This window comes from Martes martes (assembly GCF_963455335.1).
Source record: "Martes martes genome assembly, chromosome: 8".
NCBI lineage: Eukaryota > Metazoa > Chordata > Mammalia > Carnivora > Mustelidae > Martes > Martes martes.
Window position 1 is genome coordinate 3,665,451 of NC_137895.1, and position 27,421 is coordinate 3,692,871.

A 27,421-nucleotide genomic window follows, 5' to 3' on the forward strand; every position below is an offset into this window, starting at 1 on the left:
CCTCAGTCTATAATTTGTGTTTTTAATCTCCTAAAACTGTCCTTTGAAGATCAAAAGGTTCATTCCAATGAAGTCCAATTTATCAACTTTTTCTTTTACAGATTGTGATATTGATGTCATATTTACAAAGTTGCTGCCCAACCCAAGGTCATGAAGATTTTCTCCTGTGCTTGTTTTATAAGTTTTAAATTTTACATTTATATCTATAATCTACTTTGCATTAATTTTTGTATATGGCGTGAGGTATGGATCAAAGTTCATTTGGGACACATGGATAGTCAGTTGTGCTGGCACAATTTGTTGAAAAGATGGTCTCCACAAAAGATTTCTTGACAGTACCTTTGGACTTCTATTTTTAAAAATCAGTTGTTTTATTAGTAATAATTGTGGAATTTTACCAAATACTTTTTCTGTATCTATTAAATAATCATACAGATTTTTTTCCCATTCTGTTAAAATGGTGAATTACATGAACTTTTTACTGTCAAACCATCTTTGCATTCCTGGGCTGAACCCCACTTGGCTATCATATGACATTCTTTTCATATATTGTTGAATTCAATGTCCTAAAATTTTGTTTGGAATTTTTGCATCTATGTTCACAAGGGATATTAGGCTTTAGTTTTCTTTACTTGTAATGCCTTTGTCTGGTTTTGGTATCAGATAATGCTAGCCTCATAGAATGAACTGCAAAGTACTCCTACCTCTTTGATTTTCTGAAAGACGTTTGTGTAGAATCGGTATTATTTATTCCTTAGATATTTAGTCAAATCTACCAGTGAAGCCATCTGAGCCCAGAGTTTCTTGGGAGGAGGGTTTTTAAGTACAAATTATATTTATTTAATAGATGTAGGGCTTGTCAGATGATCTACTTCCTGAGTTCAGTTTTGGAATAATTTGTCCTTTTCATCTGAGTTGTCAAATATGTTGGCATAAAGTCATTTATAATATTCTCCTATTATCCTTTTGATACCTGTAGAATCTGTGGTGTTGTTGCCTCCCTTGTTCCAGATGTTGGTCGTCTGTGTCTTTTCTTCCTTTTCTGGATTAGCCAGGCTAGAGGTTTGTCAATTTTATTTATCTTCTCAAAGAACAAGCTTTGTGTTTCATTGATTTTCTCTATTGTGTTTTGGTTTTCTATTCACTGATTTTCACTCTAATTTTTATCGTTCCCTTTTTCTGCTTACATTGGATTTAATTGCTTTTCTTTTCCTAGTTTCTTAAGGTCATTGTTTGAGTCCTTTCTTCTTTTCTGATATAGGTGTTTAGTGTTATAAATTTCCACTTAAGTACTTCTATAGCAGGATCCCACAAATTTCCATATGTTGCTTTTATTTTCATTCAGTCCTAAGTACTTCCTAATTTCTTTTTTGATTTATCAACCCATGGATTATTGGGAAATGTGTCAGTTCCCAAATATTTCTTGATTTTCCAATCATGTTTATGTTATTGATTTCTAACTTAATTCTGTTACAGTCAGAGAATCTACTTTGCATGACTTGAATTTATTTAAATTTACTGAAATTTGTTTTATGCCCCAGAATAGGATGTATCTTGGTAAATGTTCTACACGTGTTTGAAAAGAGTGTCTATTCTGCTGTTCTTGGGTGGAATGTTCTGTAGATAAATGTCAATTAGATACAGCTGGTGTTGTTCAAATCTCCTACATCTTTGCTGATATCCTCTATACTTGTTCTTTGAATGATCTCTGACTACAACTGCATATTTGTCTATTTCTCCTTGCAGTTCTTTTTTAAAAAAATATTTTATTTACTTGACACAGAGAGAGAGATCACAAGCAGGCAGAGAGGGAGGCTGAGGGAGAGGGGGAAGCAGGTTCCCTGCTAACCAGAGAGCCTGATGCAGGGCTCGACCCCAGGGCCCTGTGACCATGACCCAAGCCAAAGGCAGAGGCTTAACCCTCTGAGTCACCCAGGTGCCCCTCTCCTTGCAGTTCTATCAGTTTTTGCTTCATGTGTTTTAAGGCCCTGTTATTAGATGCATAAACTTTTAGGATTGTTAAATCATTGCAGTGAATTGACCCCATTAATTTTTTCAAAGATTTTTTTCTGTCCCCCGCTCCCCCCCCAACCCCGGGTCTCCAATTATACATATATTAAGCTGCTGTTCTACTGTTCACTGATGCTGTTTTCATTTTATTTTTTCTTTTTTTCTCTGTCATTTTCTTTTCCATGGATATGCCTTCAAGTTCGTAAATCTTTTCTTTTGCAATGTCTACTCTGCTATTCATCCCATCTGGTGTATTTTTAATCTCAAATACTGTAGTTTTCAGTGTAGAAGTTCAATTTATATCTTTTGTTATATCTGCCTAAATTTTTGAATATCTAAAATACAGTCATAATAACTATTTTAATATACTTGTCTGGTCAATCTAATATCTTTTTCAGTTCTGGATAGATTTCGAGTCATTGATATTTTCTCCCTGATGATGGGTCCTCCTTTCCAATTTCTTTGGGCATCTAGTAATCTTTGATTGGATGTCAAGTCTTTTGATTTTAGTTTGTTCAGCGCTGCATAGTTTTGTATTCCTATACATATTCTTGAGCTCTATTCTAAGACACCATTAGGTTATTTGGAAAAAGCCTGATTCTTTTGTATCTGATTTTTGAGGTTTGTTAGGCAGGGCCACAGCAGTATGGACTCTAGTGTAATTACTCCCCCACTACCGAGGCAAGATCCTTCTGAGTACACTATCCAATTCCCTTTGAAGTATGAGGTTTTCCAGACTGGCAGGTGAAACAGGCTCTGTTCCTGGCCCCATGTGAGTGCTAGGCACAATTCCTGGCCCAGTGTGAATGCTGGGCACTGTTCCCTCTCATCCTCTCAGATGGTTCTTTCTCTGGCCTCCAGGAGTTCTGCTCACATGCACAGACCAATCAGCACCTCACCAGATCTATGGAGTTCTCTCAACATACAGCTTTCTCCTCTGCTACTTTGCGCTGGGAACTCTAGACATTTCAGTCTCTCTAGACTCTCAGCTCCCCTTCCTCACCTACGGGATGTTCCTCCTCTCTCGTTATTGCCTATCAGCTCTTGAGTCAGACCTCCCACCTTGGCTGTTTTCCACTCACACGAATGCCATTCATTGCCTGATTCTGTGTCTTGAAAAACATTGCTTCATATGATTTGTCTGGATTTGTGGTTGTCTCGGGTAGGAGGGTAAATCAGTCTCTGTTATTCCACTTCGGACAATGGAGCCAATCATTTTTACACCCATAGAATGAGTTGGTTATAAGGCCACAGCCAGTATTTCTCCATTTTAAAAAATCCAGGTCCTCTTCTCATATATAGAAATATCTCAGATCCTCTTTTAATATTATTTTAAGTTTTTAAGTAAGTTAATTATTAGACTATACTTTTACAATCTCCCCTCCTCAGAGATCCTGCTAAGCCTCTTTGGGTCTAGACCTGAGATTCTGCTGTGCCTCCTTTAAGTACCCATGATTCTGACATATCTTCTGGATATACTCAAGGTCCTGATATAGCTCCCAAGATTCTGGAACATCTCCTTCTCCTCACATATACTCTAATCCCTGCTTTGACTCAACACTGAGATCTACCTAAAAATCCTTATTTATCATGAATACTTAAGTTTGTTCAGAATTCATTTTGAATCTTGCTGAGCATAGTATTTTCAAAATTTCACATATAATATTGTTGTCACTTCTGATGTAATGTAAAGATTAACAAATGCTGAATAAATAGGGAAGGCAGAACACTAGTAGGCTATTAAACAGATTTTTTAAAAATGTACTAAAGGGATCACAAAACAATAAAAGGATTTATCTCCTAGGAAGATATGACAATCATAAATATATATGTACCAAACTGGCAAATCTTAAAATACATGAGGCAAAAACTTGTAGGGCTGGCAGGAGAAACTGATGCCTCCACCATTATAGCGTGGACTCCGACCTCCCTCTTAGCAACTAATAAGACTGCTAAGGAGGAAGTCAGCAAGGTTATAGATCTGAAAAACACAACTGACCAGTAGGCTCTAAGTGACATAAATAGAACACTCCATCCAACAACAGCAGAATACAGTTTGTTTGTTTTTTTAAACACCCGTGGAACACTCACCAAGAGAGATCATATCCTGGACTATTAAACATATAAAACATATCCTGGACTATTCAACAAATTCAAAAGAACTGAAAGCTTATGGTGTGTATTTTCTATTCATAATGGAGTCAAAGTAGAAGTTAATAATGAAGACAATATGAAAATCTCTAAATATTTGAAAATTAATCAACACACTTCTGAGTAATCCATGGATCAAGAGAAAGTCACAAATGAAACTTAAAAATACATAAAAATGAATGAAAAAGTATCAAATATGTAAGATGAAGTGAAAGCAGTGCTGCGAGGGCAATTTATAGCATTAAATGTTTACAACAGAGAATCTGAAAGACCTACAATAACAATCTAAGTTTACCTCAAGAAACTAGAAAAATAAGAGCAAAATAAATGCAAAGCAAACAGAAGGAAGAACATAATAAAGGTAAGAGCAATGGTCAAAGAGATTGAAATCAGGGAAACTACAGAGAAAAAGCAACAAAACTAAAGGCTGATTCCTTGAAAAAAAAATCAATAAAATTGATAAACCCCTAGAAAGACTGATAAAAATCAAAAGACCAGATACAAATTACTGATACCAGAAATGAAACAGGATATCATTATAGACCCTGCAACAAGTAAAAAGTTAATAAGAAACTACTATAAATATTGTTAGGCTCATAAAATCAACAACTTGGAAGAAATGGATCACTTCCTTGAAAACTACAAACTACCAAAACTTAACCAAAATGAAATAAACAATCTTGATAGCTTTATAACCATTTAAAAGTTGAACTTGTGATAAAACATAACAAAACAAAACAAAAAACCCTGAGAAACAAATTTCCAGGCCCAGCTGGTTTTATTAGAAAATTCTGTCAAACTTTTTGTTTTTTAAGATTTTATTTTTGGGGTGCTTGGGTAGCTCAGTTGGTTAAGTGTCCAACTCTTGGTTTCACCTCAGGTCATGATCTCGGGGTCCTGGGTTAGGCCCTAAGTCGGGCTTTGTGCTCAGCGTAGAGTTTGCTTGAGGATCCTCTCTCTCTCCCTCTGCCCTTCCCCTGACTCATTCTCTCTCTCTCTCAAATAAATAAATCTTAAAAAAAAAAAAAAAAAAGATTTTAAGTTAACTTCACACCCAGTGTGGGGCTCAAACTTACAACCCCAAGATCAAGAGTTGCATGCTCTACCAGCTAAGCCAGTCAGGTACTCCTCTGTCAAATATTTAAAAAACAATTAACACCACAACAATCTCCTACAATCTCTTCCAAAAAATAGAGGAGAAAATTCATTTTCACAAAGCTAGTACTACTCTGATACCAAAACCAGCAAAATCAGTACAACAGCAACAGAAAAACAAACAAACAAACAAACAAACCTATAGACTAGTATTGTTTGTGACCTTAGACATAAAAATTATCAATAAAATATTAGCAAATTAAATAAAAAAAAAAAACCAGAAAAAGAATTATACACAACAACCAAGTGAGATTTATTCCAGGTATGCAAGGCTGGTTTAACATTTGAAAATCACTCATTGTTATCCACCATATCAACAAACTAAAGAAGAAAAACCATATGATCATATTAACTAATGCAGAAAATGTATTTAATAAAATCTCACCTCCATTCATAAAAAATTCTCAGCAAGTTCAGAATAGAGAAGACCGATTTAAACTTGATAAAGATCATCTATGAAAACCTAACATCTTACTTAATGATGGAAACTGAATGCTTTTCTCTTAAGACTAGGAATAAGGCAAGGATGTCCACTCTCACTATGCTTGTTCAACATAGTGCTGTAGGGTCTACTCACTGTAATAAGAAAAGGAAATAAAAGGTATATGACATGAAAGGAAGAAATAAAACAGTTCTTATCTGCTGATGACATAATTGTCTAGGTAGAAAGTCCCCCAGGAACTTATGAAAAACCTCTTGGAACTATAAAGTGAATTCTTCAAGGTTGCAAGACCATCACATAAAAATAAATTACATGTCTATCTAGAAACAATAAACATGCAGAAGTGAAAATTAAAAACAATGCCCCTTACAGTCACTGCAAAGAAGATAAAACCACTCAGGTATAATCTTAACAAAACATATACAGGATTTATAAACTGAAAATTACAAAGTGCTGATGAAAAATATCAAAGAAGACATAAATAAAGAAGAAATATCCCATATTCATGGAATGGGAGACTCAATACAATAAAGATGTTAACTCTCCCCAAATTATGGGTTCAATATCACTCTATCCAAATCCCAGCAAGGTGCTTTATAGACATAGGTTTACACTTAAATTTAGATGGAAAGGCAGATGTCCTAGTAAGGCTAAGCTAATCATGAAAAAGTAGTATATGATGTGAGATGTGACTCCACTTAACATGAAGACCTCGTCAGTAATCGAGACAGCATGGTATTGAAAGGATGGACACACAGACCAAGGGAACACACAAATATACCTAACTGATTTTTGACAAAAAACAAAAACAAAAACAATTCAATAGAGGAATGACAGCCTTTTAACAGATGGTGTTAGAGCAAGTGGATATTCATGACAAAAAAAAAAAAAAAGAAAAGAAAAGAAAAGGAATTTCAACCTAAGTCTCACAACCCAAGTTTTACATGAGAATTTTATAATTTTATATGAGAATTACCTCAAAGTAGATCATAGACTTAAATATAGTCATATATTTATATAAAATCATAAAACTTCTAGAAAAAAACACAGCAGAAAATTTTCAGGGTTGACAGCTAACTAAAAAGTTCTTAGGCTTGATACCAGAAGCATGATCCCTAAAGAAATGGATAAATTGGTCCTCATTAAAATGGAAAATGTATGTAAAAGACTCTATGAAGAGCCTAGAAGACAAGTACATTCCAGGTGAAAATATTTGCAAATCACATATCTGACAAAGAACAAGTATCCTGAATATATAAAGAACTTTCAAAACTGAACAATAAAAAACCAAAATCCAACTAGAAAATGGGTAAAACACAGGAAGAGACATCTTACCAAAGAGGATGTACAGGTGGCAAAACAGGCACATGAAAAGATGCTTCGCATCATTCGCCACTAGGGATTTGCAGAGGAAAACCACAATGAGGTATCTCTGTACACCTATCAGAATAGCTAAAATAAAAAATAGCACCAACACCAAATGCTGGTAAGGATGCAGACAAACAGGGTCACTCGGACACTGCTGATAGGAACATATAACGGGTACAGCCACTTTGGAAAACAATTGGCCAATTTCTTATTAAACTAAACATAGAATTACTGGATGACCCAGCAATTGCACTCCTGGGCACCCATCCCAGTGAAATGAAAACTTATGTCACACAAATACCAAAAGTGGCGAAAGAAAAAAAAATCAGTTTGACATAAAGACTTGAAATTTTTGTGCTGTAAACACCACCAGCAAGAACATGAAGGCAACTCACCAAACGGGAAATTTGTGTAAATGGGATATTTGTAGATAATGTATCTGTAAGACACTTGTGTCCAGAACACTGAAAGAATACTTGCAACTCCGCAAAAGTTGAAAAGACAACTATCCCGACTCAAAAATGGCCAAAGGATCTGAAAAGACATTTCTCCAAATAAGATGTAGAAATGGCAGAAAAGCTGCGCGCGCGCACGCACGCGCACACACACGGCACCAAGAGCTCTGTACATCTTCCACCTGCATGGCCTTGTGAAGACGACTCTACCACGTGTCTGCCCTGCGCCGGTCTCCGCGCTGGGAGCCACGCAGTGGGTGTGCGCAAGCGCGTGGGGCGCGGCGTTGGGCCACGGAATGAGTGTGCGCATGCGCACGTGCAGGTGCGTGGCGCTGTGGAGCAGGCTGCGCAGGCGCGTGTGGGGGCGAATGGGGTTGCGGCGTGGGGCTACGGAGCGGGTGTGCGCATGCACAAGCGCAGGCACGTGGGGCACGGCGTGGGGCGTCATGGAGCGGGTTGCGCAGGCGCGTGGAGCATGGCGTAGGGGGGAGCTACGGAGCGGTGAGCGCATGCACGTGCGCAGGCACGTGGGGCGCGGCGGATCTATGGAACGGGTTGCGCCAGCGCGTGCACAGGCGCAGGCTCGTGGAACACGGCGTGGGGACCCACGGAGTGGGTGTGCGCAGCTGCGTGGGGCGCGGCATTTGGGGGGGGCCACGGAATGGGTGTGCGGGCACGCAGGCGCGTGGGGCGCGGCGTGGGGTGGGAGGTAAGGAGCGGGTGTGCGCATGCACAGGCGCAGGCGCGTGGGGGGCGCCATGGAGCGGGTTGCACAGGCGCGTGCGCAGGCGCGTGGGGCGCGGTGTGGGCAGGGGAGCTACGGAGCGGGTATGCGCATGCACGAGTTGCAGGCACGTGGGGCACGGCCTGGGGCGTCATGGAGGGGGTTGCGCAAGCGCGTGCACAGGCGCGTGGGGCACGGCGCAGGGGGCCACAGAGGGTGTGCGCAGGCGCGTGGGGCGCGGCGGGTCTCCCTGGACGCCTAGCGAGGGACGCGGTGGAAGAACGAGGATATTCCCTTGGACCGCAGGACACGGACCACCCGCAGAGATGCGATACTTACCTCCGGGAATCATGGTCCGACCTTGTCACTTGGCCCCATAATGCGCCGGAGAGCGTTTTCCCCGCCGGCGCCGGATCCGGCCTGGGGTGAGATCCCGCGTGTTGCGGTCATTTCCTCCGCATCGGAAGCCGCCTCCGCAGCGGCGCACAAGTGGGCACGTCCCCGTCTCGTCCTGGGTTCAGGCGGAGGGCGGGAGCGGCGCGGACACCGCCGACCGTCCTCCCAGCAGGCCTCGGGGCAGGGGCCCGGCCGCGGCGCCCGCCTCTCCGGCCGCGTGGTCCGGGCGCCGCCCCAGAGGCCCGCGAGGCTTCCTTCGGGGACCCGCGGCCCCAGAGCCGCACGGCTTCGGCTCGTAGCACCGGCACCCCCAGAGCCGAAACACGGCTGTCCCGCGTACTCCCGAGTGAGCCGGCCGGGCAGGAGCACCGCCGCAGGCCGCCTCTCCCCGCCGGGAAGCAGCCGGCGCCGCCGGACGCGCGGGGGCCCGCGGCAGCAGTGAACCGAGGGCCGCCCCGGGGCAGAGCAACCGCGGTCCTCAAGGAAACGGGAGAAGGCAGCCGAGACGAGGCTGCTGAGGGACAGGAGCGATCTGTGCAAAGGGGAAAACGGAATTTCCTGCCCTAAAGTAAGGCTCTGCGTGAAAAGAGGAGCAGGGGAGACCTCAAGGGTTGACTCCTAAGACCGGGCGCTGGGGACCTGAAGCGGGGGGGCGGGGGGCGGCCCCGTTTCTGGGGTAGCTGATTTCTGCGCTGCCGCCGGCGGAGGAACCCACCAGAGCAACGGTGCTTTCCATGCAGAAGGCTCGGCGCGGCCACCCTGCCAGCAAGAGGGCGCGCCTGAGGCCAGGGGCAGCTGTCACCGTGCCTGGTACCCAGCACGCCCTGATGTAACCTCGGTCTTTTACGCCTGCACCAGGTTACAGCTTAGGGTCCTTTGGGCTGTCCCCTTCGCTTGTTTGTTCTGAAAGACTGTCCTCTTCTTAAGTCACCTGCTCCCCATCCCATCTCCAGCCCAGCGCAGGGCACCACTCCCTCCGCCTGGACACCTGCAGCAGCCTCCCCACCCGCCCCCTGGCCGCCTGTCTCCCTCTCACAGGCTCTCACTGCCAGGCGCGTCCTCGAGGACAGCCCTGATCAGAGCACACCGCCCCCCCCCAGTCCCAAACACCTGCTTTTACAGCAACAGGGACACAGCCCAAGGATAAGCGTTGTCCAAGGGCACTCAGAGGCCAAGCTGGACCTAAAGTCAGGGTTTCCCTGCCCAGGGAAGAGGTGCAGGGCTCTCCCCCTATGCCACCTTGCTGGCCCCAGCCACATGCCCTCAGGCCCTCCGGAAGCCCTGTCAGCCTCAGGACCCGCCTGCAGCTTCTGTCCGTGGTCCCTGGTGACAGCAAGAGGGAGCCTCTAACAGTTAAATCAAAGTGTACCACATGCCCACTCAGAGGTCCCCTCCCCTGTGGCTGCTTTCACATACAATACATAACCTTACCAGACCCCCCGCCCCCCCCCAAGGTCTCCACAGTGACCTGCTGCCATCTCTGGTCTGGGACCTCACATCCTCTTCCTCTTCTACGTGACATTGCTCTCCAGTCACACCTCCTCGTGCTCCACCTCCCGCTCAGCCAGCATGCTTCCCGTTCTGGTGTCTGCCCTGCCACTCTCACTGTCCAGTCCTTCCTCAAGTGCTACCTTCTCAGCCAGGCCACCCCTGGCCACCCTCCCTGGTGCTCCTGGTTCATTCACCTGCTCCATATGTCCTTACCCCTACATTTAGCATCCTCTAGCCCACCAAGCCACGTACTTGGTGACCATGCTTGTCACCTGTGTGTCCCTGCCAGAGCGCCACCCTAGGAGCAAGGGGATTTTGTGGTTGTTTGCTGGCTCATCCATGCTGGCCCATCTATTCCCCGGTGCTTAGACCCATGCCTGACACAAAGAAGGAGCTGAGTAAACATTTGATCTTGAAGGACTCAATTTTGTCATCACTTCCCTTTGCAAACCCCCTATTCTGGCCAAAATAAACGGCTCAGCATTTGCCAGCCCCAACTCGTGTTTACCGGCTTTTCCTACACTTTATCCTATTTCTTTGCCTGGAATGCCTCTCATCCCTACACATTTTAAGGGATGCTCCAATACCAATCCTTCCCCAAAGCCTTCCTAGACCCACCCCCTGCACCACTCCCCACCGACAGCTCAGAGCCCAGGGGCGGGCCAGTGCCCTCCTGCCCTGAAGATCTATAAGTTAAGGCAGAGTTCACATCTGTCACCTCCCTCTGCTATACAAGCAAGTGTTCAATAAATATTGACTGAATGAATCGAACACTGGCACTGAATTATGAACATTGTTCCCTTGCTTAAAAAAAAAAAAAACTCTCGAAATCATTTTAAGTAACAAGTCTCTGAAAGGAACACTGCCAGTGCCTACAAGGCAAGAGCTTGGTGTGGAGCTTTTCTAACGAAACGAGGAGAATGCAACTTCTGGTGACAAGAATGCTAAGGGAACAAGAGTGATCTGTTTAAGAAAACAATGGAAATTTCAGCCGTCAAGTTCCTGAACTGCACCCTAAGACATCCTGGGAGGGGTTGCCTTTGGGGGCCTCAGGGCCAAACTGTCTGTGACCAGTTCTGAGAGTCCACACTGTTCAGCTGACACCTGCAAGATGCAGGCACTTGGTTGCAGATAGTGGTACCCTTGCTCGTCACACAAAGCCTCTCCAAAGAGAACCAACACCTTTCCAATACTGCACGTCTCTTCCATGAACATGGTATAACCCCTTATTCATTCAGGCTATGTCGAATTTTTGTCAGTAATGTCAGTTTTCTGAGAGGTCTTGCATACCTTCTTTAGACTTATTCTTAAGCATGTGATATATGCATTTTAAATTTAACTTTCAGTTAATAGACTTTATTATTTAGAATGGTTTCGGGTTGACATTAAAATTGAGTGGGAAGTACAAAGAGTTTCCGTAATACCTGCCAACACATACACACCCTAAACAGTTTTCCTGTTAGTAACATCCTGGTACTTTTGTTACCATTGATGAGCCAATATCCATATATTATTATTAACTGAAGTCCATGGTTGACATTAGAGTTCACTTTTGTTATTGTACATTCTGTGCACTTTGACAAATATACATGTGTCACTATTATAGTATCACACTGAGTAGTTTCGCTGCCTAAAAATTCTCTATACTTTGCCTATTCATCCCTCCCTCCTTCCTCCTAGCCCCTGGCAACCACTGATCCTTTCACCCCTCTATAGTTTTGCCTTTTTCGGAATGTCCTATGGTTGGAATTGTACAGTATGGAGTCTTTTGATGGTAATTCTTTCAGGTTTATGATTTTTTTTTTTTTTAAGAGAGGGAGTGAGGCTGGGGCGCCTGGGTGGCTCAGTGGGTTAAAGCCTCTGTGTTTGGCTCAGATCATGATCTCAGGGTCTTGGGATCAAGCCCTGCATTGGGCTCTCTGCTCAGCAGGGAGTCTACTCCCCCCCCCCCCCGCCGCCTGCCTCTCTGCCTACTTGTGATCTCTGTCTGTCAAATAAATAAATAAAGGGAGGAAGTGAGGTGTTGGGGAGAGGGAGAAAGAGAGAATCTTAAATAGACTCCATGCCCAGGCTCATGACCCTGAGATCACAGCCTGATCCAAAATCAAGAGTTGGATGCTCAACCAACTGAGCCACCCAGACACCCCTCAGATATATGACATTTTTGATAATAACATCAGTGATAACAGTTGCCAAAATGTTTTCCAAAGTGGCTGCACCATTTTACATTCTTGTCCTCAGTGTAGGAGAGTCCTTGTTGTTCCATATCTTCAGCCACACTTGGCCAGTCTTCTAAATTTTAATTTCGGTCATTGAAGTTGGTGTATAGCGATATCTCTCTACTTCCGACAGTGATATCTACCGCTATCAATCTCCACTTTCCTAATGATAACAATGCTGAACATCTTTTCATGTGCTTACTTGCCATCCAATGTCCTTTGTTGAAGAGTCTGTTCAAACCTTTGGCCCATTTTTGCTTTAATTCTTGATTGGGTTATTTTCTTATTGAATTATAAGAACTCTCTATATATTCCAGATGTAAGTTCTTTGATATATGTTTTGTAAATATTTTCTCCAATCTTTGGCATGCCTTTTCATTTTCTTGTATCTTTGGATGAGAAGTTTACAATTTTGGTGAAATCCGACTTACTAATTTTTTTTCATAGTTCATGCTTTTTGAACCATATATAAGAAATTTTTGCCAAACCCCCAATCACTAAGACATCTTCTGTATTTTCTTTTTGGAGTTGTGTAGTTTTCACTCTTACAATTGGATCTATGACCCATTTCAAGTTCCTCCTCACCCTCCACCTCCTCCTCCTCTTCTTTAATATGGTGTTTGATGAAAGTCAAGATTTGTTCTTTTGCGTACTTTTAAAAAATTATTTATTTATTTATTTATTTGAGAGAGAGAAGTAGAGACAGGGAAAGCACAGAGGGAGAGTGAGGGGCAGAAGCAGACTCCCAGTTGAACAGGGAGCCCGATGTGAGGCCTGATCCCAGGACTGTGATCATGACCCAAGCCATAGGCAGACAGTGAACCAACTGAGCCACCCAGGCACCCCTATTCTTTTACATATTTCTATTCAGTTGTTCCAGCACTATCTGTTAAAAACATTATTTTCTTCCCCATTGAAATGACTTGGCACTTTGTTGAAAACCCATTGACCATATATGTGAAGGTCTAGTTCCAGACTTGCTATTCTGTTCCACTCATCTATTTGTCTATCTTCACATCAATACCACACCGTCTGGATTACTGTAAGTCTACAGTAATTCTTGAAATCATGTAGTCTGTCTTCTGACTTTCAAAGTCGCTTTAGCAGCTTTAGGTCCTTTACGTTCCCATATAATTTTAGAATCAAGTTGTCAGATTCTACAAAAAGACATGCTAAGATTTGATTTTGATCATGTTGAATCTGTAGGTCGCTGCAGGAAGAACTGCCATCTTAACAAAGCTGAGTCTTCTGATTAAGAGCATGGTATAACTTGCCATTTATTTAGGTCTAGGTCTTTTAAAATTTCTCTCGGCAATGTTTTGTCAGTTTCATTGCACACATCTTGTGCATTTTAGCCCAAGGCATCTGATAGTTTTCTGATGCTTGATTACTTTTTAAAAGTTAAACTAACCTTGTATTCCTGGGGGCGGGGGGGGGGACCATTTTCAGCACACTGCAGATGTCTTTTCATTGTCTTCTGGTTGAGAACATTATCTCTGTTTTTGGTTGAGAAGTCTGAGAATTTGGTTGAGAAGTGATCTCTGACTTGTTGCTCCTCTGAAAGTAATGTCTTTTTTCATTGTTTTTAACCTCTAGCATCTTTCAGGATGACCTCTTTGTTTTTCAGCCGTTGCACTATAGTGTGTCTAGATATGGATTTTTTTGTTTTTTATCTTTAATTCTGCCGATAGTTCTGTAGATTCTCGAATTTGTGACTTGATGTCTTTCATCAGTGGCAGAGAAGCTTCAGTCCGTATCACTGCAAATACTGCTTCTGCTCCATTCTCTCTTGTCCTCCTAGGATCCCAATGGTATATACAACAGAATTCTCAATACATTTGTATTCTGTCCTTTTGTCTCTTTGTGCTTCATTTTAGATATTATCTTCTGACCTATCTTTGATTCCACAATTCTACCAATAGTCATGTTTACTCTGCTGTTCTGTCTATCTACCGGGTACATAATTTCAGCTTTTGTATTCTTTACTTTTGTAATTTCTACTTGGGTATTTTTCATATCAATGTATTTTCTAAATATATAATTTCTGGTGTCTACCAAAGTTCCCAACCTCATTGTTTATCTTCTTAAATAGAGTAAGCAGGTTATTTCAAGGTTTATATCTTATAAGCCTAATATCTAGCGTCTCGTGGGTCTGTTTCTATTGTCTATCATTTCCATGGCTCATGAGGTCTTCTTGCACACTTGGTTGGTTTTGTTGTTTTGTTTGCCATTCTGTGCAAACAGTCATGCCTCACCATGAAAAGGATCACGTGGGCAGAAATTGTGCAAAGTGATTGTACTAATTGATGGTGAAAATTACCGTGCCCTTTCCAAGTTTTTGGCAAAACATTAAAAACTCTCTTATTATCCCTTGTAAATGAACAGGGAACAAAAAAATATAGTAAAACTAATACAGACTTAGTACTTTGTAATTTAAGACATTAGAAACACTGAAATCCAAGTGTCTCATTTCTTTGTAAAAAACTTACCCAGAGTAGCTTGAACCCACACTCACTTAGTTCTGGTTCCTAGTCGTGGACACCTAAGCTGTGTTGTGGGGAGCCCGGTGGCATTTAACTAACTGTGGTCATTGGGATTCCTACAAATGGAACTGCACACTGGGGGCTCCTATATTTGAGAATTTGTTCCTACAAATAGAGGCCTAGGATGATGCTTTGTTCCTGCAGGCATCTGCCAGGGTCCTGGCAATCTGGGACCACCTTTGTCCAGCCTCCAGGACTGAGACTAGTTAGAACCGGGGTCAGTTCATGAGCAAGCTCATAGATTTCCAGTCACCTGTTTTTGGGTCCCAATAGAAAACTTGGGCTGTTTCCAGGATCTTCCCTTCTTAGAGGTTTGATAGCCCAAGTTTTTACTCTTAGCCACAGAGAAGTGCTACTTAGCTTCTTCATCGCTTCGTCCATAAACTGGCCAATAGCCCAGGGACAAAATGACCCCGAAGGTCAAGTTCCCATCCTCTCCAGACCTCAGCCTGACAACTCACCGGGTGAGTTCTCCAGTGCCATGGCATACGTTTAAAGACTTTGTCCACCTTTCGAGTTGACTTTCAAGCCATTATCAAAAACGGAGCCCCCATGTCAACATTTTTAGACCTGTTTCTCTCTTCATTTTTTATTTCCAGAGCTCCCGAGTATTTCTGTACCCTTAAATAAACTCTGTAGACTGGCATATGACTGAATTTCCTTAGTTTTTCTCATATTCAGGCAATCTGGTTATAACAGCTTTCTAATAAAATGCCAATAAAATTTTCAAACAGAAAAGCTCATCTTTCCAACAACCACGGGGCACAGATTATTAAGTAGAGAGGGAGGCTTTGCTCATTCAACAGCCATTGTTAGGAGCCTTCTATGCTGGGCCACGGTCTAGCCACAGGTACAGGAGTGAAGAGGACAGACAGACATCCCTTCCCCTGTGGAGCAGCCATTCCAGGGAGGGGAGGCAGACGGGAGGCCAACGGAGCATGTCCTGTGATGGACGGCGACCAGGAAGGCAGAAGGGGCTACAGTCACAAATAGGGGGGTCAGAGAAGACCTCCACATGTGGGGAAGCAGCACAGTTGGGATGTCCTTCCTTCCTGTAAACAGGGACACGGAGCTGGGAGAGTCCCGTGGGGCCAGGAACTCCTGACACTCTGGCCCCCTCCACTGCAGCAGCGGCAGTGGGAGCTCTGGCCCGGGCCTCAGCCAGATGGAGGGAAGGGAGGAAACCACCACACTCTGCCACTCACTGTGCTGTCACACGTGTCCCTCTACAGCTGTCCCGGCACGTGTCCGCACGACCTCCCCCACCCTGGCTGCCTCATGCACCAGCAACTCCGGTCCCAGCTTTTTATCTCGGATGTCCTAGATTTATCTTCCGTTGACGGAGCCGGACACTAAGCAGGACGCTCACATTCGGGTATGAACAGGAGAGATGGCACGGCATGAGCACGGCACCCAAAGATGTCCACACTCCAATCTTGGAGCCTAGGTGACCTTGCGTGGCAGACGGGACTGAGGGCACTGCGACGGGCTGACTTGTGTCCCTGCTGCCAAAGGATACATCCAGGTCCTTCCTCCAGTACTTCAGAATGTGACCTTAGTGGAAAAGGGGTCTGGGCAGATGTAGTCATGATGACGTCATACGGGAGCAGGGCAGGCCCTTAATCCATGACAAATGGTGTTCTTATAGAAAAGGGGGGACATCTGGATACACACACACACACACACACACACACACACACAGTGTGATGACGGAGGCAGAGACCGGACTGATGCGTCTACAAGCCAGAGAGCGTCAGGCTCGACAGTGGCACCACACGGTAAGTGAAGGCAAGGGAGGGTTCTACCCGAGACTCGGGGTGGGGGGGTCACAGCCCTGCCCACACTTCGATGTCAGACTTCCAGCCCCCAGAACTGCCGGGGGAACACGCGGCTGTTGATCGTGCTGCTTTGTTACGACAGCTTGAGGAGACGGACACGGGCCCAGGCCCCGGCTGAGGAGGTTAGCCTGGGTCATCTGGCTGGGCCTGAGCGCATCTCCTGGGCCTTGCGAGCTAGAGGGAGGCGGAAGGGGGCGTCCGGGAGAGTCAGAGTGCGAGGACGACTCAACCCACGGTGCTGATTTTCACCGCGACCGGGCCACAAGCGAAGGGCCGTGGGCCGCCCCCCACACCCCGGCTGACCACCCCCCAGCTGGCCGCCCGCGAGGGAACAGGGAATCTGAAGGGGCTGAGCGGTGCTGTATGTAAAGTGCATACACCACCTCAGCGAGCCCGACTTGAGGGGAAAACCCAACCTCAAACCCATCTCAGTGGCCTGATGTGTAGGGAGCCCAGAAAATGGGTCCCAGGAGCCAGCCCAACACAGGGTCACGCCCACGGAGGAAGGCAGCCAGGCTCCTCTCCCAGGCACCCCCCGGAGCCGGCCCTGCTCCCACCTGCCGTGAACAGGGCTCGGGACGGCCCCGGACAGGAGTCGGCTGCCTCGGTCCCGCCGCCACAGCCACGGAGCCAGAAGCCTCCCGGTCCTCGAGGGCCTCGACGTCCCCCATCGTCCATAATCCAAGGAGGGGAATTTGTCTACGGAATAATATGCCTCGGTCACTGCTGTCAGACCAAACGGTGTCACGCTAACGGCACACAACCCGGCTCTCGTCCCATCCGGTTCACCTCTCGGGGAGCAATTATCATGCTTATGCGACTAAGACCAACTCGCTGCTCGGAGGACTTCTCTGCTTTTAATGCTAGAAGTGTCGGCGACAAAGAGAAGGCAGACCCCGGAACTGAGCGAATGCTGCTTCCTGCATCTGGGTCATTAGATGCACAATTAGAGTTAATATTCACCTAAGGTTTAAATTCTGCTGAACTAAGTGGGTCAGAAGGATTTCGCGTGAGCACTTAATGCCTTCGAGGTAATAATCAGAGCAACTAAAATGGGTTCTGGAATCTCTCGAATAATTTTTGTTCACGCTTGCCTCCTTCCTTACTTACCTCCTTTAGTGAAAGGAAGTTCTGAATTTTAAAGATTTTATTTATTTATTTGACAGACAGAGATCACAAGTAGGCAGAGAGGCAGGCAGAGAGAGAGAGGGGGGAAAGCAGGCTGTCCGCCGAGCGGAGAACCCGATGCGGGGCTCGATCCCAGGACCCTGGGATCATGACCTGAGCCGAAGGCAGAGGCTTTAACCCACTGAGCCACCCAGGCGCCCCGGAAGTTCTGAATTTTAAAGACAAGTATTTATGGAGCGACCCATTCAGATCGCTCTTAAAACCCTGGCGTTCCCTGCTTGGGGACCCGCGTCCCCTCTGCCTGGGAGCTCCACGCGTCCTGCGGCGCAGCGCTTTGTAAGGACGGTGACCATTCCTGTCGCTGTTCCACGGCCTCCCCAGCGCCTCGAACGCTGCCTGGCACAAGGTGGGCCCTCAGTAAGTGTGTGTCGAGTGAATGCGCGAGCTCGGACATGCACAGCGGGAGCGCTCAGCGAACAGCGGCCGCGGGGCGGCCAGAATGTATGGAGTCAGAGAGCATTGCACCTGCCGTCGGGTTTGAGCGTCTGCGGTCCAAAATCCCGCATCCGCTCTGGGGGAGGGTCCCGGGAGGCGTGATGGAGGAGGGGGCCCTGGGCTGAGCCTCGAGGGGATCTCGGCCGGAGGGTGGCCGCACAGCAGCTACCCGGTCGCACGGCCCGAGGCTGAGCCGGTGGTGAGCAAGGCCGCTCCGGCTCGGGGCTTCTGGAGTCCCCGTCGCATGGGGAGACCAACCTTCATCAGGAAAAGCCCCCGGGCATCCTAAGTGCTTGTGTCGGGGAGGTCCAAGTGGGGCAGGGAATTCAGAGAGGCTCCCCAGAGACGGTAGCTTCAAGCTCGGCGCTGCAGGGCGGAGGCTCTGGGGGTGAGGTGGGGGCAGGGGTCAGTCATGGAGTGTCCCGGGCAGGAGGGAGGGACCTGGGTGCGTGAGAGGAACTGGCGGTGCAGGAGGAAAGTCAGGCCGGGAGAGGAGGGCCGGGCCTTCCTGCTCCCAGGGAAGCTGATGAGTAAGGCTGGGTGAGTCAGCGAGAAGCCCGATGGCGAAAAGAAGCCAAGAAACAGCTACAGAGTTCTGTGTGGCAGGTATAACCACCCTTGGAAAGCGCCGGTATCCGCCCACGTGTCAACGAAAAACCGAGGCGCAGGCCAGGAGGGCCCACGTGAGGCTGAGAGCCGCACGGAGGACCCCACGCGGGTCCTGCGTCCAGAGCCGCAGCCTAAGGCCACGCTCTGGGCCAGGAGGGAGGGCTGGCCACGCTCCGCGGGAGTCCCCCGGCGGGTCAGGGTGGGGTCAGGAGGCCAGCGGACGTGGGGCCTGAGGTCACGGCCACAAGGAGCAAGTGCACAGGCCCCTGGGGAGGAGGTGAGGCCAGCTGGACCCGGGAGACGGCGGACACCAGCTGCTGGCACCGGGAGAGGGGCGCCGAGGGCTCCGGACTGGAAAGTGAGCGTCTGTGTCCCTGGTCCCTTGGCAGCGCGGCTCCGGGCGTGCACAGGTGATGGCTGAAGCCATCTTCTGACGACAGGCAGAGGACGTGCCAACACCTCCGGCTAGGATGTCACTTTCACCTCTGAAAAGCAGCTCCTTTCCAGAGCCCTGCCTTCCGGTCCCTGCTCTTGTCCCTCAGGGCGCTCGTTCCCAGAGACCGTGCCAGTCCCGATGTCGCCACGGGCCGCCACGCATCCTTCTGAAACACCTTCTAGAGGAGGATTCGTGTGGCTCGGAAGGCCCCCCTGCGAAGGCGCGGTCCATTCGGGCCTCCGTGTGTCTGTCTCCCGTGGCTGGGTGCCGATGAGCCATGGCCGCGCCTGCCTTCCTGGCTATTGTCTTCCTTCCAGACTCTTGCTTCTTCATTGGCCTGGGCCCTGTAAGTACTAAAGATTAGCGGCCGTCCTTGAGTGTGGTTAAATATTCACCTCCACTAGCCTTCTGACCTGGACTCCAAAAGCCAACGTCGTTAGATTCATCTGAGTCAAGAGGACGGGGCAGAAGAAGGTCGATCATTTTCGATCTCTGGGTTGAAAACAAAAGACCCCCTTTTCCTCTTCTTACAGCTGCTACACACTCTGTCCCCCGTCTTCCCACGCGGAGCCAGGAGCTTCGAGAGAATGACAACTGCCCTTCGCAGAAAGCGTCCTGCTGGAACCTTCCTGCTGTGGCCTCAGCCGGGAATTGTGACCTTCCTACAGGCTCTCTTCCTACAGGCCCCTGCCCCTTCTCCGCGCCCTCCCCTGCATCTAAAGCCTCCTTTTCCCGCACCTGACGGATGCTCCGGGCACCAGCATTTCCACCGGCCCCGCACAAGAGTTCCTTGAACCCTGTGTATGCTGGTCTTTTCCTCTCAAGGAACATCAGCTTCAAAGGCTTCTAAACCCCCGGTACCCTTTCTCCTCATGCCCCTCATTGTTCAAAGCCTTCTTCTCGGGGTGTTGCTCCCCACAAAGCCTGGGCTGGCAGCACCCCTGCCCGGCTGGACTTGTTCCTCAGCTCTCAGGACTCCTGGCTGAGCAGAGCAGAGGAGGTTTACCTTCCTGATTTGACAACAGAATGTCTTCCTTTCTGGAAAACTCTCTCCACATGTGGCTGCTTTTAAGAAGAGAAGGGGAGGAGGTGCTTTCCTGAGCCTGCGTGTGCTTGGGACTGGGTGCCGTGCACCTTCCGGGGAGCCCAGGAGACACAGGAGGGAGGCCCCTGCCCTGACTTACGACAGAGTCAGAGGGGGGGACATCTTCCAAGTGGAGAAAGGGGGCCATCATCAGGGGCCAGCAGAGCCCTCCCCCGCAGGTCAGGATGCCCGGGGACGGCACAGGGTCATTCATCCAAATGCTCTGGTCTCTACCAGATTCCCCATGTTTCTGAACAATTTCCCTTTTAAACGTCACTTCCCTTAATCCCACCCCCAATGCGAGGGCACAGCGAACAGATAAGACTCTGGCCCCGTTATCAAGCTCTCCCATAAAATGAACCAAAAGGAGACTGTAGAATTTATCAAATTTCCTCACAATCCCTAGAAAGGGGGGACGGGCTCTGCGTGTTGGCAGCCTGGTCAACCTGTCCGATAATAAACTTGCTGGAGAGGCTTTTAAAAGTTCTTCTGGTCAAAAATTATCCCCCTGAACACAGGAGATAGGAGAAACCTGGCTTGCAGACAATCCGCAGACAAGATCTGACTGCAGAGTGAGCCTGTCTCCGACAAGCCATGTTGCTTCACTAGAAATCCGCACTGACGTAGTCTCGTCGGGCTGACGACTCACTTCTTAGAATACTTCAGAAAGGACGCGGCCACGGGCCGACTCCGCATGACTGGGTCCCTTTTACTGGAGCTTGGTAACTTGTCACCTTCGTGTGGTTATCACAAACCACAGGCTTGTTCGGTTACGAAGGAAAGCGTGGGGCCTCACTCACTCGTAAAAACGGGGGGAAAAAGGAACTACAATATACTGTTCACTTAGCTGTATTATGATTTCGAACCATGGGTACAAAGCTTCACGATCTTGGAGGCGATGCCTCATTCTGTATTTGTCTTGCTAGCTCTGACTATGCGAAGTGATGCCTTCCTCAAGGTCTGCTCGTGGTCTCTGAGCTAACGGTGTGAAGCGAGTACATCAGACTGGGAACTGTCACTCCTCTTTACTCACAAATGTCTTAAAAGGGCGCAAAACTGAAGCAGCCAGGCAAGCGCGGCTCCCTGCAACACGGAGCCAGCACTGTCTCGAGCTGCCCCCGTGCCGATCTGATCCCCACACCCAGTGTGACCGCGGGACACCTGCCCTCCCAGACAGAAGCACCCCCGAACTCCCACCGGGGTAAAGACACCCCTTCCCTGATGAGCCCGTTGTTTGGAATCTGAACCCACGATCTCGCGGAAAGCTATCGCATTCTACTTAACTAGCTGCTCAGGCCCCCTCGTGAAAAGTCCCCTGAAACACGATGTGCCCCAATCGGAGTCATGACCGCGGTCGGAGTCATCTTGACAACCACCGCCTTCAGGACACGGATGCCCCGCACCCTGCACCCTGGGGCCGCAGGACTGCAGCCACTCCCCTGCCGCGGCGTGACCGAGACTGCGGTGTCCCGTCCCGGTGGGAGGGAAGCTGCCACAGGCCACGGGGGCCTGGTGGGCAGGCCTGCTGTCCGCCCCTCGAAGCCAGCTCCCACCCACGTTGGCGGCCGGTAGGAAACGGAGGTCCGGCAGCCAATCCTTGTCCAACTGAGCTCTGCTGGTGGCTTGGCTCAGTGACCGTTCACGAGGACCTACTCGGGACGTAAGACCAGCGGGGCAGACACGGACACACGCTGCGCTCAGCGAGTCCCAGCCCGGTGGGGAACGTCCGCGCTGCTTTCTGAGAGCCTGTGAAAATCCTGGCCAGGGCGAAAACAGCGCAGGGGCTGTGGCTCGCCGAGGAGCCTCGGCCAGGACGGGTCAGCTTCCTCCCCGGACACCTTCTGGGCTACACGTGGGTTTTCATGTCGTACAAGGGGACTCACGTAAGCCTCTACTTCTGAGCTTCCCAACCCCTCCGAGAAGTGAAGTGGGATTTTCTGATGAGGAGAGAGCGGCAGAGCGGTCTAGAGAGGCGGGCAAAGACCCCGGACCCGGCGGGTGGCTGCTAAGGAGCAAGAAACCAAGTCCCAAGCTTCAGAACCCAGTGCGGTTCCGCCGAACGGAGCTGCTCCGACGCAAACCGAGACGCCCGCGTGCTTCCTCTCCCGCCGCGAGCTGACCCGAAAACGAAGGCGGCGCGAGCACAGAACTAACTCTAACAGGGCTGGCCCGCGGGGACCAAATTCTTCACTTTTTGGAGCGCAGAAACTCTTCCAGACACGGCGCTGTCACGACGACGACATGCTACGCCATTCAAAACTCCAGAGGAAGGAACAAGCACACCTCCCGCCCGTGACACGCATCAGGCTAGGCCGCGTCTCACCATCTGCGGAACCAGCTAGAAGCTCACACGCGTGCGCTCCTTCCCACGAGAAGCTCGCGGCATGTCAGCGTGGCGAACCCTTGGAAGAAGAAACAAAGGCGTTCACGTGCGGCCGCCGGGGGCTGCTTGCTTCTTACTTTATGTTTATTTATTGTTTTTTTTTTTAAATTTTAAAGATTTTATTTATTTGTCAGACTGAGAAAAAGAGAGAGAGAGAAGCAGGGGGAACGAAAGGCAGAGGGGGAAGCAGGCTCCCCACAGAGCAGGGAGCCCGATGCAGGGCTCCATCTGAGGATCCTGAGATCATGACCTGAGCCGGAGGCAGAGGCTTTAACCCACTGAGCCACCCAGGCACCCCTGATTCTTACTTTAAAACTATCTTTGGGGCCCCTGGGTGGCTCAGTCGGTGAAGCGTCTGCCTTCGGCTCAGGTCATGATCTCAGGGTCCTGGGATCGAGTCACGAGTTAGGCTCCCTGCTCAGCGGGGAGCCTGCTTCTCCCGCTGCTGCTCCCCCCACTTGTTCCCTCTCTTTCTCTGTCTCTCAAATAAATAAATAAAATCGTAAAAAAAAAAATAAAAATGAAACTATCTTCACACCAAGTTGGAAATTCAAGTTCACTGCCTCATTCTCCCTAACCACATGACCTGGCCTCGGCACTGAGGTCGCGTGTTCCACGTCCCTAGGAAGGCTGAAGTAACAGATACAGCACACATCTACCCCGCACCCAGAAACTACGCCTTCCTTTGGAATGTCTGTGGAACGTAGGGAAGACTGACTCGATATCATGAAAACCAGAAATAAAACCAGAAATAAAAACAGTGGTCCTCAAATTCAAAAACAGCAGAAATGATACCGGTCCCATCCCCTCTCGGAGCGACGCAACAAAACTAGTACAGATGCTCAAAAGGCACACCGGCCACTTGGAAGGCGAGGCCCTCGCGCTCTTTCCCTTTGGGGACACGCGCAGAGATGCGGGAGAGGAAGAGGAGAAAAGAAAAGAGGGGGTGTTTAAAATCTGGGCACACTAAGCCGAGAAACGTTTGATTTTTTTTTTTACGATTACTTAAAGAATATTTGTCATACAAACACAGATGCTCACAGCACGCGAGAGAAAGCGTTGGCTATCAATCAGGAAACGGCAAGATGTTTTGGCAAAAACAGTTCCCCTCTCTATAGTCCAGTTTCGCCTTTTAGGATGAGGACAATCTCCAACTCTTTTTTGTATCCTGGTACAACAAGCAGCTTCACGAGCTTCATGAGCAGACCGTGGTTCTCTTGCTCCCCACTGAGCACCCTAGGAGGTGCTTGGTGGATGGCTGTAGAATGATGGAATATATATATATATATATACACACACACATATATATATACACACACACACATATATATGTGTGTATATATATACACACATATATATACATATATATACATATATATACACACATATATGTGTGTATATATACACACATATATATGTGTGTGTATATATATATACACATATATATACACACACACACACATATATATATTTATTTATTTATTTGACAGAGATCACAAGCAGGCAGAGAGGCGGGTAGAGAGAGGAGGAAGTAGGCTCCCCGCCGAGCAGAGAGCCCAACGTGGGACTCGATCCCAGGACCTTGAGATCGTGACCTGAGCCGAAGGCAGAAGCTTTAACCCACTGAGCCACCCAGGCGCATATATATATATATATATATATATATATATATATATATAAAAAATACACAATTATACACACACACATATTAAGGGATTGGCTAAATAATGGCTTTACCTAAACACGATGGACTATTACACAGACATTTAAAACGATGAAGCAGAAACACATTTGTTTCCCACAGCACGATTCTTCATTACCCAAGAGTCAACAAAGCACGAACAGATTACCAAGTGGCTTCTGTGCAAGAAACACGCCTTTTCTCCACTCTCTCTCGTTCTCTCTCTCACACACACAAGGCTTAAAACTCTGTTTGCGAGTCCGACAGACACGAGCTAGTACACACCATTTCGTGATTATGGGATGTCTCTCATTATATATCTAAGATCTGAGAAAAGAGGGAAAAAAACACATTTTCTCTACTGTTGCAAAACTTGCTTTTGCCTCAGAGCTGTCCCAAAGTGGGACAGGGCTGCCCCTGTGCTGTATCAGGACAGCTCCAGACCTGACCCACTACCCCAGCAAGCTATCTGCTGGATACTCAAATCAGCATGGAAACAGCGAGAAGAGCCGGCACCTGTGACTTCAGTGTCTGTCAAAGAGTAACTCTCCTGGCAGCTCAGCTGTCCAGATTTACACTACATGGAACCGCATCGCTATCAAGGAATGGACTTCTCCCGGAAACTGAGACAAGAATCTGCCGCCGAGCAGCACTGACTTCCATTCCACATTCCCCTGCCTTTCCAGGCACTGAACACAGAGCTAACTTTGCACCACAAAGTAATGTAACTCACCCCAGACGGCTAGTTTGTTGAGCAAGAGAAGGAAACACTTAAATATTTCGGTCTGCAAACAGGAGCGAATAAACCTGCTGTTTACCTGTGCCGGCAACGTCTGACTTCCGAGCTGGTCTCGGCACCAGGGGTTCCTCGCGGAGGCCGGGCCCTTCCCTGCAGCCTTGGCAGCGAGAAGGTAAAGGAGGAAATGATTACGGTATGTCCTCTGGATCCTCCCCAACTCTCCACCACCTTGGAAGGGGAAAGTCACCGTGACCCTACTTCAGCAGGAATGGAAACCCCGGTGCCCCCCGCCCTGCCGCACCCCCCGCACCCCCTCCCGGGCGGCCCTGGAGAGCAGGGCGCTCCCTGGTTAGCTGGGGTGGGGGTGGCCGCGCAGCCCCTAAGGGCCCGGAGCGCCCTGCAAACACAGCCTCTTCTAGGGAGGACGTTTGACACTGACACTGGGGCACGCCGTCCCTCCTTTCAACTTGAAAACTAGCTGAGGAGCGCGCGGGCACGCAGCCGGCCGGCCGCGGTGGGTCCGGGGCGCGCGTGCGGGCAGAGCCGGCTTCCGGAGCGCGGCGGACACCGCCCTGCGCCCCCCGGGCCCACGCGGCCGGGACGCGGGCAGACCTGGGCGCGGACGCCGCGCGCGGGACCCGCAGGGCCGGGCCGGGGAGGAGCGGGCGCCGCTGCCCTGGGCTCGGCCGGGGGGCCGACCGCGCTCGGGCGCAAAGTGCGGCCGTCCCCAGAGCGGTTCCGCGGGCGAGCGGTTCTCCCGTCCGAGCGCCGCCGCCAGCGGTCCGTCTGTCCCGGCCGCCCGCTACCCTGCCTCGGGGATCCCGGGGTCCCGAGAACGCCCCCGGCCGGTGACCCCCCCGCAATCGACCGGGCGGAGCGAAGGGCGCGTCGAGGCCCCCGCCCGCTGCGCCCTCCCTCCCGCGGGACCACCTGTAGAGCGAGCGTCTCCGAGGCCCCGGGCGCTCGGAGCGAGGCCGAGCAGGGGGCGGCCCCCTTGGCCCGGGGATCCCCCGCACCAGACCCGGCGCTCTCGGCCCGCGCCCCCGGGTCCCGCGCATGCGCCGCCCGGCCCCTCCTCGGGCCGCCGCCGCCCGGCGTCCCGAGAAGGGGAGGCCCGGTTCTCCGACCCCCGCGAGCGCCCGCCCGCCCCTGGGCACCTGGGGCCGGTCCGCCGCCTGCGAGTCCGCCGGGCGAGCGCGCCGAGGGAGGCGGCGCGGGGCAGGGCGCTAGCTGCCGCCGCCTCCGCCCCCGCCGCCCGCTGCCCCCGCCGTGGGGCTGCGGCGTCCCCTGCCCATGCCCGGCGCCGCCTCCCCGCGCCAGTGCCAGCCGCGCCCCCCGCGGCACGCGCCGCCCCTCGGCCCCCCGCCCCGGCCCGGCTGCGGGGGCGGCTCGCGCGGGTGGCCGCCGGAAGCCCCGCCCCGCCCCGGGTGCCCTGGCCGGGCCCCGGGCGGGACACACCCCCCTGGCGGCGGCAGCCGATTGGCTGCCCGCGGGGTCGGAGGCGGGGCCGCGGCCTCCGGGGCTCCCACCTCGTGCCCGGCTGCGGCTGCACCCGTAGGGAAACTGAGGCGGGAGAGGCGGAGGGGCTGCGGAGGTCTCCGGGCGGGCGGGCAGGGAGCCACGGTGGGACAGCGCGTGCAGCTGGGCGTCGGCGGGGCTCCAGGCCCGCGCCCCGGGAGGGGCTGCAGTCGCGGCGGGGGTGGGCGCGAGGCCGCCGGACCCTGGAGGTTCCCGCCCGGCGCCCAGGCCCCGCTGGCAAGGCCCCACCTCCGTCGGGAGCTCTGCCCCGCTGGCCTCTGGCGAGCGGGTCTGGACCCCGGCCGAGGTGCGAGCGCCGTCGAGTCGCGGGGTGCGCGGGATGGGGGGCGGTCGGGGCAGGACCGGTCCCAAGGACCCCAGCACACGCAAGAACGCGAGCCGAGGGGCGCGTCAACAGGTGGTGGAGGCGTCCGGGCGGGCGCCGCGGGCAGGGACCCAGGGTGAAGGGCAGCGGGGACAGCGTGGGCACCAGCTGCCAACTCCGACCACCCGCTCCACACCCTCACCCACACCCCCACCCCGGCTGCCAGACAGC

General features: G+C 49.9%; 1 protein-coding gene across 7 annotated transcripts in view; it reads right to left on the reverse strand.

Annotated features, from left to right (window-relative positions):
- Positions 1–27,421, reverse strand: part of PPARA (peroxisome proliferator activated receptor alpha) — a 70,375-nt gene that overhangs the window by 38,752 nt on the left and 4,202 nt on the right. For 4 of the 7 annotated variants that reach the window (XM_080810578.1, XM_080810581.1, XM_080810579.1 and 1 more), the window contains one exon: positions 25,427–25,504. In XM_080810578.1, the coding sequence (XP_080666704.1) occupies positions 25,427–25,504 (78 nt within the window). The other 3 variants (XM_080810582.1, XM_080810584.1, XM_080810583.1) reach the window with 3 other exon arrangements.